Below are 23,978 nucleotides of genomic sequence, written 5' to 3'. Positions count from 1 at the left end.
GCCCTTTTGTTTGTTTTTTTGACATTATTTCCAAAGTAATTACCTTCTAATCTAGAACCAGATGCTTTACTGATCAGCCTCAGGCCATGAAAATCAAGGGTAAAACCTCAGGAACGTCTTTCTTATTTCCTCATTACTTCTAAAAGGATAATACTAAAAACAAAAATACGACCTACTCTCAAATTAAAATGTGCTGGATGACTAAAGTAATTCCTTACATTTAATTTGACATGCTTTCAAAACAAACTCTGAATATGATATCATTTGGAAACCTTTAATTATGTTGTGTGTTGAAATTAAAATACTACAGTTTAAACCACTTGAGGATAATCTTGACTTCATCGCCTTCCTCTCGTCTCATCTGGCAGATTTCTTTCTTATTTAATGTCAAGTGGATATTCTATGACACATCCTTTAGCTTTATAATTCAAAACAGGCGAACCAAACTCCCTGATGAGCCCAAGTGACAGATTTTGTGTCCTTACCTTTGAAAAGGAAGTGTGAGTAGTACTTGAAGGTGTTATAGGACTGCTGCATGGCGATGAAGCTAGGGTGCACTGCTCCCCCTGCTGGCTGCCCCAGGGCTGTGCGATCAGCTGCGCCCGGAACTTGAGGATCAGGCTGAAGATGCTGTGGATGATGTTCATGACCGGCGCCGCCTTTTCCGTCAGAAGTCCCCTGAGGGAGACGGGAGAGTGCAGAGTTGAGGAAAACATGACAAAGAACTTTGACATGACTGGAGTCACACACAGCGAAGTGTGATACTGACAACCTCACCTAATGAGATTAAATCATTCATCAGGGTCAAAAGTTAACCTCCCATCCGGCTGGAATTTTAATTAAGTTGTAACGCAGAGGGTGAATTAATTTTATATGAAATTATGGGAGCAGAGTGCCACTCCAGCTTGCTGTGCATGTACAGAGCCTGGAGGAATAACTTCTCTCCAGTGACTTTCTGCATTTTCTCCTGAAATCCTGAAGGTTTGTAATATATAGCAACGGAAAAAATGAAGAGACCACTTCAGCATTATAATTTTCTCTTGTTTTATTATTTATAGGTATATCTTTGAGTTAAAAGTTCTTTACTGTATTCTATAAACTACTGACAATTTCTCTGTGTTGGAATTCAACAGACACTGGAATAGCTGCCATACATGTAGAGATAAAGATTTAAGAACAATGTGGAGTGGTCTCTTAATTTTTTCCAGAGCTGTATATATTTGCTGTCAATGTTAAAATTCCCAAAGCTTAGAGGAGCTCTGAAACTGTCATTTTTAGTGTATTTGAGGGATAAGGGTTCCCAAAAAGTTGCACCATTCGAGCTGCAATTACAAATCTGCAACTATAAGTCTAATTGTTTGTAGTTAGGTGGAATACAATTGACCATATTTTCGTTTTGGACTGTAAATCGTACAAAATAAGACATTTGTTTCCAACACATTGAGCTCAGCAAAATATTGATGGTTTTAATTATCTTCTGGACCTGAGCCTAAATAAAAGTGTTCTTTCTAGGGAGGCATCAATCCAACTTTTTTTCTCTGCCAATACCGACTCCAAGTTCTTAGGATTTGTGGCAATCACCAAATTTAAAAAATCTGCACACCTTGATACGTCATACTGTAAAACATCAGAAAACTGTACAATCATCTATATTTGAAATGAAAATGATTTATGTATTCTTTTATACAACATTTTGACAATTTGGGTAACTACTGTACATGTAGAGCTAACCATCAGTCACACACTTCTATAATAATGCCTTTAAACTCCCGCAGCATCAACACATTCCATCAATCTCAAAGTATTTTACTTCGTGCTCCCAGGCATTTCTGTGGACTTCCTGTAGAGGACTGCTTTCTGACTCATGCACCTGTAAATCCATGTCCACAGCTGATGTGTTTTGGTGTATTCATGTTGTTTATGCATGCAGTCTTTGAGTTTACAAGGTTATCTGCTCCCACATGGGGTGCACAGGCTAAAAGCCGATAGCACTGAAAGCTGCCATCACTCAAAATGTTGTAAAGTGGAAAATGTATCGCTTCCAAGGGGAGACAAGGACATTTGATCTTGGTCCAAAGTGTCTTCTACCTTGCATCAAATTGAGGATCATATCATCTATTTTGGGGATGGAGGTAACACCTGGTGTTACACTGCATAAAGTGGACATGTGTAGCTCCAGGCCTCACCTGAAGATGGCTCTGTTGAGGTAGTCTGCGTGCGTGCGGTGGATGGCGTCCAGGTCGTTAGCAGTGGCCAGTTTGGCTGTGAACTCCATCCAGGACACTTGCAGGATCTGGTTGGCGATGTATCCCTGTATCACCTTGACAAAATGCTGCATCTCATGTCTGTAGAGCTGCAGCTGATGGAACTGCACCGAGCGGCCCGCACCTTTCACCAGTGCTGAGGGGGAGGGAAACAAGTCAGTGCCGCGGGGGAATGAAAGTAAAAACATTTGCTGGCATTTAAAGGTCCCCTATTATGCAAAAGGCACTTTTTGCTGTCTTTTAAACATAAATGTGTCCCCGGTGTGTAAGGAGACTCACAAAGTGTCAGAAAATGCAACCCTCTCTCTTTTCCTCCTTACCCACATCTCTAAAGACGGGGGTACAAACGAGCTGATCCAGATTTGCTGCCGATATGATGTCATAAAGGAAATGTGGGCTGGCTTTACATTGAACTCCTAGCAACGTCCCGCCCACGTGACACGTCTCAACCTATCGTCCCTCATATACAGTCGCGAGCTAAATCCCTTCCGCAGCACCTCTGTGTGTCTGTGTGTTCAGCAGGATGTCTGCAGGAGGGACTTAGAGTTGTTGTATATAATACATATAATGTCTCTGTTCTAGTGGTAAACACTGAGAAGTGTTTCAGAAATAGTGCTTGATGTGGTTTGGAACATAATATGGCGTCTAATCACGGCAGCGTTTAGCTGAGTATCTGCAGAGAGCTGCATGACCAAAGGGGCGTGGCCAGCTTCAGCTCAGCCACAGAATCAGCACTTCTGGAACACTGAAATACGAGTCATGCTACAAAAGGTGATCTGTTTGGTATTTTCAGCAAAACACTTCACAGACATTTCCCTACAATATATTATTCAAATATAGGATAATAAGAGACCTTTAAATGTGAAGATCTGCCGTGATTTTATTTTAGTTGCTGACGGCTACATCCCTCTAACACCTTAACACTTAGTTTTTACCCCTTCAGGATATCGATTTAAGTAGTCTCTGCACAGGCTTCCACTGATCAATACTCTCTGGCCCAGTGAAGCACACTGTTTTTACCACAGTCCCACTGCTGTGAGATGTGCTTTGTATAAATAAAACATAAAGGAATTGCAGCATTCCCCTCAATGAATATTTTATAAACAGTTGAAGCATAACAGGAAGAATTTTAACTCTTTCTGCTCAGAGGTAATGTGAAAGGACCGCTCCCTCCTCTACCTCACCTGTCCTCTTGAGGTGGAACCAGACCTCTCGGAGGCTCCAGACCATGTGTTTGAGCTGCAGCAGGAACGAGAACAGACGGTTGTACTTGTTCATGCAGCTGTCCGTGATGATGATGTTCAGCGGCCAGTCCACCTAGAAGATAACGTGAAGGAGAAGAGAGAGTGGGGGGGTGAAAAAAATGGTGTGTGAAAAGGTGTGAGTGTGAAGAAATAAAAAGGGGAACGGGAGTTATGAAGAACAGGTAAAATGAAGCGTGACAAATGAGGGGAGGTGAGGGGAGGAGAAAAGGTGTGGGTGTTGAGATGTTGATAAAGGAGGTGAGAGGATTGTGAAGGGAAAGCAGGAAAGCAGGGTGGTGAGAGATAGGGGGTGGGAAAGGAAATGAGGAAAAGATAAATGGGAGAGAGCGAAGAAACGTGAAGCAAAAGATGGAGAGGGAGGACAATAAGGAAAGGTAAAACATGGAGATTCAGCAGGAGAAGGAGCCGTCAGGAAGGAGAAATACACCGAGCAGAGGACAATATGTGCTGCATAAGTAACTGTACATGTCATCCGAAAGACTCGACTCCAATCAATCTACGAGGTTCCACCATTAAGTGCTTGATAAGCTCATTTTCCACACCCCGAGCAGTTTATCAAAACATGACAGGTCGTCACATTCAAGCTGCCACTCAGGCTGCGGCGAGCGCACTCATGCAAGCGCTCGCACTCCGTTACTCCCTCCACTGAAACACAGTGCCTCACCTTGTAGCGCAGCTCCAGACAGTTGAGGGAGTCGGGGGCGTGCGGGTGGAAGGTCTCCGGGAGGAAGCGCAGGGCGAAGGTGAAGTTGCCCGCTAAAGGCGTGTCCCCGTGTAAGCTGTACTGCAGGGCCTTACTGAGGATGGAGTTCAGGACGAAAGGGGTCAGCAGCTCCCCGGGGGTCTGCCCACTGCCCAGCTGCACGGACGAGACATTGGTTAAATAATTAGAAAATACTTAAGGGTTACCTCTTCCAAGTCTCCTCAAATATGCCACAGGGCCTAAGAGTTGGCAGCCTTTCCTCCCAAACAAACACTGCGTGTAGTCAATTACAGTGATTAGCTGGCTTTCCGGTTGAAGGTGTGCCAATCAGTGAGATCAGCTGGTGGAGTGTTTGGCTGGAACAAAGACCTTCTGTCGGATGGGCCTCATGAGACGGTTGTACATGAATGTTTGTGTAGAAGGTGTTAGCGAAGGCTGGGATTGTGATATCGCGGCAGGAAGCTCGGTACTCTAAGCAGAGACGCATCATGTGAAAGCAGGCACAGGGAGACGTCAGATATGGAATGTTCTTATATTAAATAGTGAAAATAATTTGACGAAGCTGTACCCCGAGACAATTATCACCTGTGTGAGCAGATACCGGTGGCTTTACGGAGCTTTAAAGGGTTTTAGCTCCTTTTTTAAAACTCCCTCCCTCTCAGCGCTCTCATAGCGTAGCTTAGCAGGCGGCCGTTTAACAGCTGAAAAGCTTGAAAAATCAATCTTTTTTTTAGAAGCTATGGGTGACTAATAACTGAAATCACACAGGCTCTAGTATTCAATATTGCATTTCCCATCAGGTGATATGAACACAAGGCATTCACCGGGGAATGAAACAAGAGTCAGGTACATTTTTAAAAATCGGCTAAATCTGTGTACTGGAGTGGGAGTGTATGCCTAGGGTAATACTCAGGATGTACTGTTCATTCACACAATAATTTAGTCTACAAGGTTACCTTCGCCTGCTCTCAATGTTCTCAGCAGTAAACACTGAATACATGAAGTACAGAAAAAGTTTAAATGTTGAAATGGATGTCAGGATGTCCTTTCTCGAGATCTGCTGAATGCAATGAATAAATACAAAACTACAATACATCACCTTTCATTTCTGGAGATATAAGAGTTATATAACAGCTTCACCTTTTCAAAGAGCAGATCGCTGAGGGACTGTGCGAACTCGCCATCCTCCATCAGCAGGAAATGGCGCAGCGCCTCAAAGTGTCTCTCCACTCCCAACTCCACAAAAAAGTAGTCCACCACTGCCTTGTTCACCAGAGACACACTGGGGATGGAAGGTGGAGGAGAAAATGATCAAGATAAGAAGAGAACAGTTTACATTCAGGGGGAAATGATGCTGACTTACATATTCAATAAAGGTTTCGAGGGTGATAGACATCAGCCCTGGAGAAAAGCTCAGGGAATAAACTGGTGTTTCACTTTTTGGATCATTCCTGAATCCCGTTGCTTTAAATGATTCCTAATTAATTGCCATTGTATTTAACAGTGGGATTAAGGTGAGGCTCTTTTTACCACAAAAGTCAGCAGGGAAAATTGAGTGAAAATAACTGCAAACATCACAGTGTCGCTAAGCAAGCAATAAAAAAAGTGTTTTTTTATATTTTAATTTAGAGCTAATAAGTCTACTGCTAAATATACCGCACCCCCTCTGTGTGCAAGGAGGGATCAGAAAGCCTCTCTTTACACAAAAAGACTAAACTGCACAGTGTGCAAAACATTTCAGGTGGAGACTGACACGCTTGTCTGGAGCTCTGATGGAATTTCAAACAGAAAAAGGATCCTACAAAGATGGAAATAATAAGAATATAAATTATTCCTCCTGCAGAACGTGCACTCAACTACAGTTTAAGTGGATTGAAGTGGCAGAAAAATGACAAGAGATCACTGAAAGCCTCACACCTGCATTTCTCTTAAACATAGTATTCCACTTCAAGTTGAAATAATCACACTTCTCTCAGACACTCAGAACTAGCATTCATAAACTACAATAAAATCCCAACCACGGGCTTCCTTTCTGTCAGACACTCACTGTGTGGTGAGTGGTGTGGTGACGGCCTGTTTTATCAGAACCGGCAGTGAGACCAGCTCGCTGAGTTGGACTGCAGTGGTGTCTGTGGCTTTGCAGAGCGTGGGGTCCATAGCAAAACCCCAGGGGCCCCGAGTCACCTGCTTCAGCAGCTGACACTCGGGGGACGAAGCTGTATGAGAGGGAGTTCACAGGCACTTTTGTTGATACATATAAATCTCACAACTGAAGAAAAATAATTCAAATGATTAGCTTAGTACTATAATATGATGATAATAAATACTTTGAATTTATTAAATGATCAAGCTAAGGGCAGACAGAATAAGTCAATTCAATTGAACTTTATTTGCACTGAGATCTTCAAATGTATTTCTCTGTTATAAATGCCAGGAAGAACATGGGTTCCAGTATGCATAGTATTTACTGCTCAGTGTTTTCATTAAAACAACATTATATTGCAAGTTGTTCCAGTCATTTCGGCTAACTTCTATATTTATAGTAACGCCCCCTGAGTAATTACGGCTGCTGACTTTGATCAGTAGTGTGGAAGATGCGTTCGGCTGACTGATTTCATGGAGACCCTGGGAGCTGGCGTGAATAATAGCAGCATGACACGCAAAGCGAAAAGACAGGATATCACTTCAACGAACCATGATGCATCCCAAACAAACATAAACCAGACTTATTACCCTTATGAAATATCACTGCTTTTTATGCAACCACTGTGCATGCTGATGGAGTAAATATTTAACAGCCTCTTCACTCGTGAACATGTACAAAGATTTGCTTTAATTTACATGAAGTAAGCTCATCGCTGTGAGGTGTATCATTTTTATATCCAAGCAACGTCATGTTTTGCTCCATTTCACAAGATGTTTCTTATTAAGTTATTTCAGAAACATCAGGGAGCTAACTGGCCGCACATATCGTCCAACCATGTAGACAAGCTTATATTTTTCAATTAAGAATACAGACTTCCATCAAAGTCAGGGGGGCACAATTCATTTCTTTTACCATCATTTTAATGTAGGCTGCAACCATTTGGATAGGAAATGAATGGTTTAGGATTCATTTTGCTGTTATTCTCATCTAATTTCTGCTCGCAAGAAAAGGTAGCAGTCTGCAGAATTATAGTATTTAATCCCCTGCACAGTTTTGGTCATTTAAAGCAGAAGAGATACAATTATTTTACCCAAATCATTTGAATTGTTTTAATTTGATTTATGATTGGAAAACAAATTTAATAAATAAAGTTTAGGCCATAGCTTCTGAGATTATTCATTTAGATACAGTTACATTTAATTTGTAATACTAATTGTCCATTAAATTCTCTAAACTCTAACTCATTTCTTAACTAATTGTAATTTGATCCAAAAGCAATTCTACACATGAATACATATCGGTATACAATAAGGGAGTTCCTCAAGGTCCCGTTCTGGATTCACTTGGTTTTCCTTTTTCGTGACTCCATTTTTGCAATAATTTTAGCCTTAGTGCCCAAATGTCCCCCTAGCAATGTCTTGAACATTACAGTGCTCACATTAAATTTAACCAGAGAAATGTTTTTCAACTCACCCATCAGGTTGTAGCAGTCTTCGTATTGTTCCACCTCGTACTGAGCACACAAAGCCAAGAGGTATTCCTGTTCGGACTTTTCTCCAGGAGACAAACCACAGACGGCTGCCCAGGACTCTGTGAGCCCATCCAGCTGCTCACCGGGTCTGTTTGACTTAGAACCTGAAGAGAGATGTACAGCAATTACTTTTGACATAGAAACACAATTTGTTGGTAGACACAAATAACACTAACGCATCGGAAGCAAAACAAAAACACTACAATCTCTGTCTTTCCTAGAAAGTCCAGACAAATGTTTACTCTTCTTTTTTTTAAGGAGTTTTCAATGAAAAGGAAGTCAGTTGATGCATGTTGTTCTGTTGTCTTGAGTTAATGCACTAAAATAAGAGTGAGTTAATTGATCTCGAATATAGTTGTATCAACGATCGTAACATCTTACTATACTATCCCAAGATTTCTAAGTGGCACTTAAGCGTGCCTCGCAGTTGCAGAACTACATCACTTAAATATTATTCATTACCTTTACCGTCTTCATTGTCTTCTGTCTTCTGCTGATTCAGGATGCCATCACCCTTCACCACACACCCAACCGCAAGTGAAGAGTCTGATGAGTGGCCATAAGTGCTGCCTGGTAGTGCAGAGGGTTGCAGCTCTTTTCCTAACACCGTGCAACCCCCCCCCAGCGTCGAGTCCGAGGAGTGGCCGAAGGCGCTGCCCGGTACCGGTGAAGGAAGTGGTTCAGTTTTTGTCACAACACAACCGATGGCTAAATGTGAGTCTGAAGCATGACCATGGGCACTGCCGGGTAGAGGCGAACGTTTGGCTTCGTCTCCTGAAACTACACACCCAGCACCCAACCCTGAGTCCGAGGAGTGACCATAGGTGCTTCCAGGTAGTGCCGGAGAGGTGGCTTCAGCTCCCGATACGACACAGCCTGGTCGAAGTATACCGTCTGATGCATGCCCGTGTTTACTCGCACGAGGTGTTGCTTCGGTCACGTTAGAAAAAAACTCACCCACTTTTATATTAGCATCCGAGGAGTGACCGTGGATGCTGGGAGTATGAAGTGGTGCGACAAAATCGGAAACATTTTCCCCGACTTTAATGTGTGCATCAGAAGAGTGACCGTGAACACTGTGGGAAGGTGGAGGGGCTTCAACTTCTGAAACTTGTTCTCCAATCTTGATGTGTGAATCTGATGCATGCCCGTGGACATTAGGGGATGGAAGAGGAGTGACTACCTCTGATACAAGCTGTCCGATCTGTATGTGGGAATCAGAGCTGTGGCTGTGGGTGGAAAGTGAAGGCTGCTGAGCAACCGCGTCCAAAACCGGCTCTACAGAGTCCTGAATGTTAGTCAAAGAAATATTATCAGCTTTAACTGAGCGCTTCCATCAGGTTGAACAATCCTACCACAGACAGAAAGAGTTGTCTCTGCTTTGCCTCTTTGCTCTGGTTTGTAGGTCGGGAATGCATCAAACACATAGTCGTTGACAGATTTACCCTTTTCTTTATTGTCCTCGACTTTACTTTCTAAACTCCCATTTTCAGTTTTCTGTTCCGACATAACTTCCGCCTGCTTGTTGTCAGTCCTAGGGACAATCCCATCTTCTAGCTGCACTGAGGCTTGAGAGGGATGTCCATAAATGCTTGCTGTAGATGTAGATGTTTGGGGCTCTTCTGGGGTGTATTGGCCCAGAGGAAAGCTGGATTTGGAGGCTTGGCCGAAAGGGCTGGCTCTTGGGACGCCATCCTGGACTTGAGAAATGTTCTCTCCTATGGGGATGTGAGAAAAAGAGGGATGGCTTTGGATCATGTCAGGCTGGACTGCAGGTCCCCAACGAGGCCGGGGCTGGACTGAGGCTTGGCCAGTGATACCCTCGAGTGGACTAAAGGGGGCACTGAAGTCATAGTCTACTAGTTGTGCTGTAGGACACACTTCAGGTAGCTCAGAACCGATCTGCTGCAGGGCAGAGTCCACCTGATCGCTGGAGGGATTTGATGACTCGGGGAGGAAGTCATTGATGTCGATGTTTTCAGAGATAAGGGCAGATTCTGCTGTAGGGGGGCTGGATGAGGATGGGTCAGGTGGTGGTGAGGCAGCATGAGATTCTTGAGTCTCCGCTGGCTGCTGCTCAGGTGGGTCCTGAGTGGGAGATTCCTGTTAGGAGAAGATGCCAATGAGCATACACTTCCAAAAAGCTCAATTAAATGGAAAGAAGAAAGGATTTATAAAAAGTGTTTTCATACCAGTGCTGGTTGTGGCGCAGTGTGTTGCACTGAGGGAACAGCTTGCAACACTTCCATGGGAGGTCTCCCCCGGCCTAAAGGATATTTCTCGAGAATTGCCTGGAAATAATTCACAAGAGCGTTTTTTTCCCATTACTTCCTTCACCTTAAATAGTCTCTTTAATATCTTCACTTTGTCTTTGTTTTATACATTACTTCACTACCCACCTGAGTCTGCTGCCTGTCACGCATGACAAACTGAGATCGGGCTTCGTCAAGTCTCATTCGCTGCACCCGCCACATGGCCCGCCTCTCTCTGCAAGCTGCCTCCTCCGACAGACGGCTGTACTGAGCTATCAGCTCTTTCCTACAATCCAACCGTGGAAACACACAAGTAACAAGTAAAGAAATTGCTGAGGGATTCATGTGGGAGCAGTAACATGCAGTAAAATGAATGTTTAAGAAAGAAAGGGCTTAGGTCAAATAGAGATGCAAATTACGAAGATTTTCATGATGTAATCTATTTACTTGATTTATCAATGAATCAGTTGCTCTAAAAAGTGTCCGAAAATAGGAAGAAATGCCCTTAAGTTTAAAGGCTGTGTATATGTGTACTTTGTGCCCTATACTGCCTGTGCTGCAGCACCTCTTTTCACCTTCTGTCAGAAACTAGAGCCCAGTCTGCGCTGATTGGTTAGCTGGCCGGTGATTGGTCAACCGCTTAGAGATGTCCCGCCCCTTAGCCACAAACAATGTGTTGGAGGGCTAGCCAATAGGAGCGCGGGGGGTTACATAGTAATGTTATTATGTTACCTAAGTAAACAAAGGAGTCCAATCAAGGCGTTTCAGGCAGTGGGGGAGTGTGTGGGAGGGAAACTCCCTCTGGAAGGAACTTTGGGATTTAAGCCTTACACACAATTTACATGCACAAAAACCTCTATAAAACACACTACAGGGAAGGGAAGACCCCAACAGTCATAATGGGGCCTCTTAAAAATGTCTTGTTTTGTTGGGCTCTAATGATTTGAAACATGTCTGTTGTGGATCGGAAATGCTCCCTGTAATTTGACATGATTGTTATTCTTCTCAACCGGTCCATCAATCACCGGATCGCTTGTCTGCAGTTTCTTATTAGTACTGAACATAGATATGAAGAGGCAAAAATATTAATATTCGCTACTCATCCTCAACACAGATTGGCTGACAAGTCTGATATCCAATCACATATAAATAATATGTCTTATTTGAATACCAAATAATTTCTATTTAAATGTGAGTGCAAATCATCCAGCAATCAGTGTTTCTTTCTACCCTGCGATGAGAAGCTTTCGTGTGCATGCGCTCATGAGGGACACTGATAAGCGTATTGGTCTGCAATAAGCCTGAGTGTGAATATGTAATTTCAGGCTATGTGATGGCTTTGAATTCAATTATGAGCCATTTGCTAAACCAATTGTAGGCTACTTCAATGATCTATAAATACTAAATCAGTAAATGTCTGTGAAATATTAAATATACATTTATTCTCTCTTTTAAAGTGGATATGGTATATTTTCACAGCACATCCCATATAGTAAGATCCTAAAACCGTGTAATACTCCTGCAAGGCAGAAGGGGACAGGAAGTGAATGGATTAGGTAAGGAGCTACAGGGGGCAGGCACAGGTAAACTCTGATTTCCAACACCTCGTTGAGCTAACTTTTCACCATTTTAAGGAAATCTACTAACGTAGTGGTAGTACCACAGGCTCTGATCACATTTGCTCATGCTGTGGCATCATGTAGTTATCCAAACTGTATGGAAAATTCATCACAAGCCCAGCTGCTGAAATACCAGGCACAGATGGAATTAATGTCCAATCATGTTTGCACATAGTCGGTTAAGATTAAATAAGAACTTTACAGAGATTAAAAAATCATCAATAAAACATTAAATTAGTAAAAGCAGTCCGACCTGGCTCTCTGCTCCAGTTGCTCCTCCAGGGCCTGTAGTCTCTGCTCTCTGTCCCTCAGCTCTCTGGCAAAGCTGAAGTCATCCGCCTCCTGCTTCTTCGAGGCGACATTTCGCCACTGGTGCCAAACACACACATGTATCATTGCTTCCAGCTTCCAATATGAGCATAGGAAGCTGGATCGTCTGAGTATAAATTCCTGCTATATTAATGCGTCAAACATACATTTCTGTTCTGGCGGAGGTTAATATTTGAAAGCGGCTGTAATTCAGATGTATCTAATGCAATGTGAAAGGGGAGGAACCTACAGTACAGAGGAATAGTTCCTGAATCTGAAGCTACCCTCTGATTCATGGTCTGACGGCGAGTTTAGACTCATTATTTAGCTTTACTTTACGGTTTATGGTTACTTTTATAGAGCCAAAGTAAGCCAGGGTGACGAAATCCCCATGGGGGGTCGCAAGATCATATCTTAGAAAATATGGTTATGGACAGAAAACCTAATCAACAGTAAAAGTAAAAACATAATCTGAATGGGTTATGGCTTCGACATTACATCGACTATACAATTAATATAATTGGTTGTTAGCAGGGGGGCGCACAGGATTATAGGCCAAAAATGTTTAGACATTAAAACAGCATTAAACCACTTACCAGCATAAAGTGCATCTACCTCGGTATGTGTGGAGAGTTTATGAGCAATCAAAGCATTTGCATGATGGGGGGTTGCAAACACCTTCCCAATTATTCTCTATTCGTTGAGAGGCTCCCATCTCCCACACACACACACACACGCACACCTACCTCTTGCTCCTGCTCCAGGTGTTGCTTCAGCTCCTCAAAACGCTCTCTCTTCTTGGCTTCCTCAGCCAGACGTTGTGACACCTGGCGCCCTACAGGAGCCGAGAGAGATAACAGTGGGCTGCTTACCCACCCGCATAGAAACGCACGTAACAATTCTGTATCTCTCTGTATCTCTCTCTCACACACACACACAGCAAAACATCACCATCTGCCTCATGCAAACACACAAATACACTGAGACACACATCTAGCATCAGGCCAGACCTTTCACCACCGCTCCCAAACTCTGCTGCACATCTTTGATGTAATAAATCATGTGAAGTTTTTTTCTAAACTGTGCGAGCGATGATTACAATCCTCAGCCTATAGTGCAGGCAGCTATTCGAAGCATCCCTCACTGCTTTTGCCTGTGTGCATCTCTGCTGCTCCACTGGAGGAAGAATGATTGTAGCTGAAGGAGACTCTCATAGTCAAGAGCCAAAAATGGAGTGTGTGCTTTGTACAGGGATGTGCATATACATCAAGCTAAATCATACTTGCAGTGTGTGTGTGGGTGTAACACTAACCACGGATGCTCTCCAGGGTTTTGACTGCTGACTCTCTGACCTGATTGATCAGCTCATGGCGTGCCTGCTCCGCTCGCTGGGCCTTACGACAGACAGACAAGAAATCATCATTACAAAAGATCTATCCGGCTGCCCTGTAGCTCACCTCTCCTCCTCAGGCCTCTGCCAGTCAGCACTGCCACCACACACACAATATAGGTTACACACACATTGGGCTGTTACACTAAATCAAGCAGCTTGTGTGCCCCAGACTTCAGCTGCATCATTATAATGACTGCGAATCTCAGTACTTGAGGGTCGGTCATTGATCATGTTAAAAAATAAAAAAGGGAAAAGGGAAAGAAACTGCTCTCTTTCTTAGAGGGAAATTCTTCCTAATTTTTCTTACTTCAGGTTTCATGAGGTTTAGGATTCCCTTGATATTTAAAAAACCATTAAAGTCAGCCAGCAGAAGCAAAACATTGTCTTATTAAGGTAATTCATGGTAATATATTCTCATACTGTATCTGTCTTTGTGCCAAACCTCTTGTCAGATATAACCAAGTAACAGACTTAACAAATGGTGTAAAAATCAATCACAGTGAAGACGCATGAGAACAATAAGCCAGAGTGTCAGTACTTGCTCCTCCCTGCTGATGGCGCTGTGCTTAGCAACCCTCTCCATGCGTCCGCGGTACACAGCACAGTCCCTCTCGATCACCTCCACCTCCTGGAGGGAGAAGGTGACGGCGATGCGAGGCACCGGCAGCTCCGACCAGCAGATGTAGTGCTGTGGACACACAACAGAGAGCAGGTTCATAAAAGGACGCTTATTGTTTTAAGCGTCCTGTGATGGTGACATGAAATCATGCGCTTTGATACGTTTGACCTTTTTTGACTTTGGATAATTATTTTCATTGCCTATTACAATTGTTTCTTGATTAGTGATTGTTGATTGGTCAATTCAACATCAGGAAGAGGTGAAAAGTGTTTTTTTTAAACAACACAAAGAAACAGTTGGATGTTTTCTGCATGAAAAATTACAATAATTCAATAAAAAAAAAAATGTTGTTACATTTTCTGTTGATCGACTAATTGGTTACAAGACTAATTGTTACACCTGTAGCACATTTTGAAACACTTAAAGTATCTTTAGCAGCAAAAGCTCACAATGAGTTATGCCGCTGAGATGCTAAAACTATCTCTTCGCTGTTACATACAAAAGTCCGTCCTGCAGTAGAGTTCATGGAGTTTAATAAAGACACTTAACAGACAATATCTAACTCTGGAACGCACGGTCAACAAAAAGTGTCGGAGCAATTCACCCTCTCCTCTTCATCATACACAAAACCGGCATCCAACCAATAAACCACACCCATGTGATAATTGCAGGAAGGATACATGGAAATGATGATAATAATAGCCATAATAAGCAGAGGCAAAACAAGCATTTTGGCACCTATAGTATCATCAACTGCAGAAAAAAGCAAGGCAAGTTGCATTACAAATGTTGGAAATTATTTAGAATAATGAACTAATTTCAACACTTCAACCCAAGTAGCAAGCAATTGGTGCATTTAAAATTGCTTATTCTGGCAGAAAATCCTCATTTTATTCTCAAATCTTATTTTCTATTCAAATGTAGCACAAAAAAATGGCTGGGAGAAATCTTGCCTTAATAAACAAAAGGATGTAACCAGTAATGTTAAAGCTTTTGGGATGTGCGTGACCCAAATCCTGTCTTCATCAAAGACATCAGCCAGAACATACTTTTTCCAATACATAAGTTTCCCACGTATTCACAGCCAACCTGCACTTTGTCCAGGAAGAACCGACCCCCAGCTCTTGTGTAATTAGCATACAGAGAAACACTGTAGTTACAGAATGCCAATTAGTCAGGAGCATGGGCCCTGCGGTAAGGTCAGGCAGGTTGTGTCATAAAAAACATTATATGCTGGTGAATCAGCAGGCAGGCCATAAGAGAAGAAAGGAAATGAAGTACAATTAGGTTACATAGAAACTTCTACACTTCACTAAAGATCCATTTGTCTGGCAAGCTAAGCGTCCTGTCATTATGAAACGCGGGGGGTCCATCTATAAACAAGGACGACTCAGGGCTTCTCTTTGCAGGTGCCTTGCAGGCTATAGTGCTGAAAACCACTCTCGTAATTATACATCAACTATATTTAGAGCACAAAACCAATGATTTTCCTACAGCTATGCAAGATTTAGCAAGAATATCATTTCGATCTGAAAACAATTAGCAGATTAGTCCATCGACTGAAAATGATTACTATTTAAAGCAAAAATGTAAATGATCCAGCTTCCAAATGTGCTGCTTTTCTTTTGTCTTACATTATAGTAAACTAATGGTTGGACAAATCAAAAAGCACTTCGTAGAACTCCTCTTGTCTCTAGGAAGTTGTGATGGACATTTTCCAACATTATCCGATGTGTTATAGACCGATAAATGAATGAAGAAAAATATGGGCAAATCCAATACCTAGTTGCAGTCCTAATATCACCTGATCCCTTTAGGGCTGCATCTAATGATTCCTTTTTCCTCTCATTTGCCAATGTTTTGTTTTTACTTGATAAATTGATATGATTTCACCCCAAGAAACAACACAGTGGCACTTCCACATAACAGGAGAGCAAACCTGTGAAAGGTATGCAGTGACGGAGAAGAGACCGGTTCAAAGTGTCTGCAATAAATGATCCAAACCCCTCTGCCACAGTACCAGAGCACTGTATATCGCAATGCCGACGCACTCGTAGTGATAACGCTTTGAAAGAGCCTGTGTCCCCATATGGTGCTGTATTGATTATTTGTCCTTTCTGCTTTGAGCTGTATGGATTTCCAAATGGGTAGTTTGTGACAGGTAGATAATTGTGGAGTGTGGATTTTGTGGATTGCAGAGTCGATCTGTGCATTTTGTGCCAACACAGTACATTGAATGGCTTCTAACAGAAAGAAAAACAGATCAAATATGGTCTGGAAACAGTAGAATATTCTCTTTGTACTGAATAAATCAAGACTGAATAAGGTTACATGCATCGATATTTCAACACAACATTTGGATGCATATAATCCCCATCCGCAATATATATGAATGTGTTTCATCTGCAAAACCAACCTGTGGGCAGCAGATCTTGAGGAGGTTGATTGTCTTTCCGCAGACGTACACATCATTGCCGATGTGTCTCAGGAAGATGGGCACACAATCCTCCACATCCTTGGAGATCAGAGTGTAGCCTTGGACCCAGAAGTGTTTGTCTGCACAAATTCAAAGACACCTTTTTTATATGGCGCTTAAATATTTAGACCAGGTAGTTTGGCTGCTCCTTTATGCCTCTGATAACACTACACAAAAGAAATGTGTTGGAGTTATACTGCGCCTAAAACTTTTCCTTATTAGTATGACTTACGGGGCATGGCAAAACTCTGGTCGCTTGAATTAACACTTGGAAATTGTTAGCGCTTAGCCCAGTGATCCTAAGCAAAAAGCATAAGAGAACATGAATGCTCTGAGCTTCCCGAGCTCTTTACAAAAAGCCCGCGGCTTGCCAAGAAAGCTTAGCCGCTGATTGCTTCCCTGGCCGACGTATTTCGAGGAGAACAATGACATTTGTGTGTCCTCCAAAAAGCAGGGGCGAGAAGTGCAGAGGTTCACTGCGAGAGTTGATGAGGTGTAGCCGATGAGCAAATGAACCTCTTAGCCAGACAAAGCCGAGGTGATGGTCTGACCTTGAATGGGGTGTTGCATGACATCCAATATTTGGACAGGCTATAATGATTCATATAAAGCCATATTTATGGAGCACTGTGGAAGTGAACGGATACCGTGGGTACTCGTTTGGGGAAGAGACTTTCATCAGGATTAGTTTTCACCTATACTTAGCTAATAAGGGGCTGCAACCACCAATTACTTTCAAAGGATTATTCGGCACATTATTATCTTAATCAATCACTTTGTCTATAAAACTTCAGAAAATGCCTTTTGTATTCAGCCAGAGACACATTTTCAAATGTAGTTGTTCAAAAACCAAGAGAGAAAAAGCAACAGTTGTTTGAAAAGGAGAAACCAGATGAAAGTTTGAGTAGTTTAACTTGAAAAATGGCCCAAATTATTAATTGATTATCCAAAAAGTTGCAAATCAATGTTCTGTTAATTGATTTCTTCAGTCCTATAATATATTTAGAACTTGTTTTTAATTACAAAAACTTAACAAGGAATTGTTTTATACCTTTCTGTAACAATATTTATCAAAGCACTGTTTTTAGAGCCTCCATGATGAGTCAAATAGTTGCTGTGCAAACATTTTGATTATTTGAACAGAAATGCTTGAAATTTAGGTTCAGAATTGGGAGAATGTGTAGCTTTTCTTGGTCCTACATAACTACATATGTAATAGTGGGAGATCATCTTTTATTCTTGTATATTATCATGTTTGAATCATTTCTTCTGTTTTTTAGACCCAATGGTTAATCAAGAAAATAATCAGCTGTTTATTAAAAATTGTTATTTGCCACCATGATTGCAACCATCAAATTGCAATTTTGTCTTGAGATGAAACAAATACAAATCTCTTTGAATCGCACAGTAAATATTAATATTTAGTCAGCCAGTCACTTCCTGCAGAGTACAGATGGGTCTGTATTTATGCGCTCTGCAAGGATCATCTCCTGTCTCAAATACTCTTCTGCTCCCCTTAAAGAGCCATGTCAATAATTAGCAGAAGAAATGGAGTCAGTTAGATTAGTCAGTGGCAAGAAAATGTACAAGACAAGAAATAAAAAAACAATTGATTCAGACAATGTTTCAGCCAGAATAGTGTAGCGACTGAAACGACTAAAAGGAACATTATTTATCAGTCCCTGTGGCTCACTGAGCAGGGATGGCTCTGGTCTCCAAACCTGTGGTGGCTGATTTTGTTTCCCACTGATTATCATCCAATAACTTCATGACATCCTTTATAGACACAAGGACAAATCCAACTGGGCAATAAAGGCTGTAATGAAATCTATTATTTTTCTGCTAGACAATCTGTCGGGCACTGCAGGCTTTTTCATTTTCAGAACTGGAGATGGCATGTGCGTGTGTGTGTCGGCTCACCTCTGCAGCCAAGGTACTCCTCATTGACTTGTATCATGAATTCTCCATAAACATCCCGAAACACGCCGCTATACACCCAGTCAGACACAAACCTGAGGGAACAACAGTGAAATACACACTCAGTCCTCACAATAACAGAAAAAATATCAATAGATTAAGTTCTGCATAAAATAATAAAGTGAAGACATGTCCTTGGCTTACCTTATGTTTTGGAGAGGACATATTATGCTCACTTTCAGGTTTGTATCTATATTTTGTGCCTCTACCGTGTCAGGTTTACATGCTTTAATGTTCAAAAAGGTCTTTACTTTTCTCATACTGCCTGTCTTTTCACCCTGTGTCTGAAACCAGAGCCCAGTTTGCTCTGATTGGTTAGCTGGCTTGCTCTGTTGTGATTGTTCAATCCCTTAGAGATGTCCCGCCCCTTAGCCTATCATATACAATCTGTGGGAGCACTACCCAATAGAAGTGCGAGTGTTACAGAGTGATGTCACTATGGTACAGAAGAAACATGGAACGTCCAATCGAAGTGTTTCAGGCAGGGGGGGGTGAGTGGGAAGAAGCTCCCTCTGGCGTTAACTTAGCAGACCATTTACATGCACAAAACCCCATATGAAGTACTATGGAACGGGAAAACCCCCCCAAAAGTATAATAAGGCCTCTTTAAATACACATGATTGAATGCGGAGCGTAGGGACTGACCGTGTGTACGGCTCACAGCTGCTCTTCAGCAGCGAAAGCAGCACCGGGTAGTTCTCGTTGCTGCAGTTATTTTGCGCCTCATTGTACAGGTAGGACATCAGTTTAACCCCCTGAGGAGAAACACATGGCACTGAGCTGACATTCCATCTGATAGGCTAAACCCAGCCGGGATGGATGACATATTACAGTTAGCAGATAAAAGAGCACTCACCACGGGGAAGGTAGCCTGGCCTGCACCTAAAGGTCCGTCCACACAGCACAGCTCTGACAGATACCTTGGATTCAAAGAAAGCAAAGGTTTTTGAACTAGTGATATTTGCTTCAAGGTCCGCTGGGAAATGAGGTTGAGGTTCAAAGGTGTGTAATTAACCCGTAACAGGCAATTAAAAAAAAAGGTTAAACCTCACCTTAGTTGGCGCCCCACTTTGCGGAAGAGGAAACTGATAGTCAACAGGCTGAGGGTGGGTGGAGTGCTGAGAACACAAGCCCTGTAGTAATGCAGATACTTCCGCAGACCACCAGTAAAAGCCTTAAAGAGGAACGGAATGTCTGTTAATTTATTTCATCCTCATTAAAGGCGTTACAGAGGAATATATCACTTTACCTTCAGTATAGTGATAAATTGACTTGTTTTCAGACTGTTTGTGTGGATGAATTGTTGGTATATTTGTCTCACTTGTCTGAAATTGTCCTGTGAGGAAAAATGAAATAACTAAATTGAAGTTTCCAACAGTGCCCACAAAAATAGTCCCATGCAGAGTACGGGTAGAAAAGGGAGGGGTATAATGAGCGGGCTAAACAGTTTTTATGATGATTACACAAACATACCTGAAAGACGAGGCCTTTTTTGTCAGCACACTGCAGAGAAAAGCGACTTAGCCTCAAATAATGGGTGCCGTGCTGGGCCAGCTCCCCCAGCAGACGAGACACACTCTCTGGAGACGCTCCCGACACGCACACACCCGGCCTGACGTCAAACTGAACACTCTGCGGAGGACATTGCATTTTTAAAGATGGCAGAAGAAATACAATGAACAACCATCTAATAAGATCTAATAAAATCGCCCTGCAGCAAAGACTGCCTTTGTGCAGCTTAGGGTATTGAATTGTTTTTGAGGCTGTCAGAGAGTCGCCTCCATGGTGATTTCTGAAGGCATGGTTTGCTGTGTTATTATATTAGACCGCAATACATAATCAGGTGTTTGTTATGTTGTCCCTCCCATGGTTTTTTTTATGAGAACTGGATACAGACAGGACCCTTCGGGGGGGACAGAAATAACAGACAATATTTTTCAATCTAGCACAACACTACCACAAACCACAGCCTCAAAGATTACCTCAGAGTTTAATAAACACCTCTCTGACAGGATCAACATTACACGGTTATAAAACCTTGCATCTGATGCAGGACTATTGTCATAAATTGTAGAGGTGTTCCTGTTAGTGTGCACCTGATCTACCAGCCTGAATGTAAATGATGAAGTCTCCTAGGCAGCGATTACACAAGGGGCTAAGGGAATAACAAACAAAAAAAATGGAAGAAGGATTCAATTTATGTAGTAAATAACTATAATCTTCTGGAGATATATAAAAGTTAATGTGAAACAATAAAGCAGCAAAAGAGCACTCCTGTGGTTTTGTTTTTTGGAATTAAGGAGTATTGTCAATTTTTTCCTCATCATTTAATGTAGTTAGGCGACTAACTGTGCTTGAAACTGTCACTTTATTTGTTTTTGTAGTTGTTTTGTATGCTAACTTTTTAGCAGTCAATTGGGTTTGTTTATGTTACACATGCACAGATGGTCCATTGATTCTGCTCCCAGTTTCTCTTCTCTGTGTTTTTTGGTAATTGCATGCTGTCACAGTGTTTTTATCACTATATTCACTTTTATCACCTCAGTCTGACAGACCCCTAAAACCACAAAACAACTGCACATTACTGCATTTAAGGGACTGATAAATAAGGATAATGAAAAGCACCTGGTTGAGAGGGAAGGTAGTGGAGGCCACTCCGATCAAGACGTTGAGGAGGTCGAACACCAGCTGGGCCTGAGAGTCCAGGGGCAGCGACAGGAGTGGGGAGGGTGTAGCCGTGCTGACCACCCTCATCTCCCCCTCCCACAGTCGATAGAGCTGGTCAAAGGACTCCCTGCCTCCCTCTGTTAGATAAAGGGACTCTCTTTTCCCCGGTGGGCTAGTAGAACAAAACCCAAGTTACTATGTGTGAAACTCTCTAAAACCGTGTTTACTCTGTCCTTTATACTCCATCTGCTGCTTTGTAAATCATTTTACCTTTGTTTTGTGAGGTTGGATACCATAATTGAGTCAATTAACCAAATAATATCTACACGGCACATTTTTTGATCACAAGTCATTTATCAAGCAGAAATGCCAAACATCCCCTGGGTCTGTTCAATCTTATTAAAAAAAGCCATCTCAGTTTAAGATGGTTGTAAATCTTTGGGTTTTCAGCTGCACGTCTTAAATACAAACACATTAATTACATCACTCTGGATCATATAAGGGGAATTCACCTTTTTCTGATATTTTACAGACTAATTATTGATCAGAATAATTAAACTATTCATTAATAAAAAAATATATATATAATAAGTTGTAGCCCCTACTACATTGAAAACATTAGTTCTTCAACTGTTTCAATTCTAGATAACATTGGAAAGTTTGTTTGCCTTCAATCAAACTTTCAACAGCGCACTTTATGTGTCACATACCAGCCAACAGACTCCCAGCAGCGGCGTCTCCCAGGCTCGAACGTTCGGAGAGCCTCCCATATATCAACGTCTGGAACAGGGCTGGTCTCTGACTGAGAGTCTGGGGTCATGTTGGAGGCTGACTGGAAGCCCTCATCCTCAGACTGATCCAAACATGTGGGGACCTGCAACACAAAACAATGAATTCCGATGACACAGTTAAATTACATTGGGGTTTGAAGCTAAATCATACACTAGTGCAAATATAAGGTCACTGGAATGTTAAGTGAGCCTATTTTAAAACTCAAACTGAACCACATGCATTAGCTTGAATCCTAGAATAAGATTAAGTGTTGTACCTTTAGAGCCAGCCCAGTGACATCAATATCACTGGGAACAGGAGGGAGGTCTAGTCTTATGTCAATGTCTGAGGTGCGAGTGTGCTGCAGTGCTCCAAACAGTGTCATCCTGGTCTCCCTCTCAAATCTTTCTTCCACTTCTAATTTAGTTCTCAGAGCCAGAAGTCCTGTGGCTGGAGGGGCATCCATCAACCTCTGAGTTCCACACAAACTCTCCAAATTCCCCCATTCCTCCCCACACACTAGACCCCACGCCCGGGCCTCTAGCCTCTGCAGCTCCTCGCTCTGGTAGCTCCAGGGTGGAGGCCTCCGCAGCACGGGCCTCTCTCGCCTCATGTAGTCCCTGCTGAAAGAGGTAGGTGGTGGAGGTGCAGAACCAGCAAGATGTACCAAGAGCTCAAGAACTGCATCCACTTCCTTCAGGCCAGAGGATTCTCCCTCCAGCAGCTGCCCCAGTTGCTCTTCTAACCTTTCTGCTTCCTCTCTGCACCCTGCCACACGCAAGTCAAAACTTATCATGAGGATTTTGTTTTTGGACGGTGTATTGGCTGTGGCACAAGGGGCTCCTGAGGCAGACCCTTTGGTGTCATCTTGAAATAGCTTGGACAGCAGGGCGCCGTAGGCACACTTCTTTAGAGCTCTGCGGAAACCGTCCCGTGAGACTCCACCCAGGGCCCGGCGTTTCCATGACACCCCAGACAGGCTGCAGTCACAGAGGGCCCCCAGCAGCTCAGTGATGCTGCTGCTGCTGGACTTCATGTGGTTGTTGGGGCTCGAGTACATGATGGCACTGCTGCCTCAGCCTGTGTGGATGGAACAACATGTGGTTATTTGGTAAAGTTTTAAGATCTGGAATTCACAGTGCACGATAACCAGGGTATCACAATCACAATTCCTTTATTAGCCCAGAAGCGGCGGCAACTGCAGTGTTACGGCAATAGTGACATAGCAGGTCAAAAAGGCAACTGATAATAAAGAATAAGCTAACTTAAAAGGCACAAATGAGTAATACAAATAAATAAGTACACATAAACAGCTCACAATGAGTAGAAGCACTAATTGAACATATTATGGTTTAGAGATATTTAGAGTTTTGCACATGAAAATGATTATGATTGATGACAGTAGATGAATATAATTGCCCCAAAAAAAGTGTAAATATTGCACATTACAGGTTTATTACACACGATGTCAACAGTACACAGACTGCTGTTTTAATATATCATAGGAAACGCGAGGATAGATTATAGAAACCAAGCATGCTAAGAATCCAATCAAAATAAACGTAATAAATAGACAGTAACATTAGATACAAGTCATAAGTTACATGAGTTGCAGCAGCTAACGGTAACAAGCTAGCTAAGTTAGCTATCATTAACTTCTGTACATCAAACTGCACATTGAAAAAGGCGGATCTTTTCCATTTGGAGTTAAAACAATGCTTATCGTGATTATTTACCCGTTGGAGACGATGTATTTCGTTGATTTTTGACAGTTTCAATCATACATCCTTACAGCACATGCTAACGTGTGTTATTAGCAAGACCCCACGGATAAACTGTATTTCCTTCTTAGCTTGTATGCCAAGCATCCGGAGCCAAACCCAGAAGGTTCTCCCAAGCGAATTTATTATCAAGGGGTTTCTTGTTACAGCATATTAGTGCAAGTAAATATGCTGTAATGTTGTTGTCACTAGCTAGTCGCTTCAT

At 42.3% G+C, this 23,978-nt stretch overlaps 1 protein-coding gene across 1 annotated transcript in view; it reads right to left on the bottom strand.

The window, feature by feature from the left end:
- tubgcp6 (tubulin gamma complex component 6) overlaps positions 1-23,978 on the bottom strand; it is a 25,963-nt gene extending 1,985 nt beyond the window's left edge. Inside the window, 26 exon segments of the mRNA XM_063898787.1 lie at positions 486-560; positions 563-678; positions 2,187-2,400; positions 3,449-3,581; positions 4,194-4,388; positions 5,373-5,514; positions 6,280-6,448; positions 7,852-8,013; positions 8,378-9,232; positions 9,235-10,012; positions 10,102-10,200; positions 10,309-10,447; positions 12,034-12,149; positions 12,836-12,924; positions 13,402-13,483; positions 14,021-14,170; positions 16,518-16,657; positions 18,498-18,589; positions 19,200-19,309; positions 19,411-19,474; positions 19,607-19,728; positions 20,028-20,186; positions 21,180-21,393; positions 21,932-22,095; positions 22,270-23,072; positions 23,729-23,978. Of these exon segments, the coding sequence (XP_063754857.1) occupies positions 486-560; positions 563-678; positions 2,187-2,400; positions 3,449-3,581; positions 4,194-4,388; positions 5,373-5,514; positions 6,280-6,448; positions 7,852-8,013; positions 8,378-9,232; positions 9,235-10,012; positions 10,102-10,200; positions 10,309-10,447; positions 12,034-12,149; positions 12,836-12,924; positions 13,402-13,483; positions 14,021-14,170; positions 16,518-16,657; positions 18,498-18,589; positions 19,200-19,309; positions 19,411-19,474; positions 19,607-19,728; positions 20,028-20,186; positions 21,180-21,393; positions 21,932-22,095; positions 22,270-23,052 (5,362 nt within the window). The 5' untranslated portion in view covers positions 23,053-23,072; positions 23,729-23,978.

This window comes from Eleginops maclovinus, chromosome 2, assembly GCF_036324505.1.
Source record: "Eleginops maclovinus isolate JMC-PN-2008 ecotype Puerto Natales chromosome 2, JC_Emac_rtc_rv5, whole genome shotgun sequence".
In the NCBI taxonomy this organism is placed as follows: domain Eukaryota; kingdom Metazoa; phylum Chordata; class Actinopteri; order Perciformes; family Eleginopidae; genus Eleginops; species Eleginops maclovinus.
This window is presented reverse-complemented; position numbering and strand designations above follow the sequence as displayed.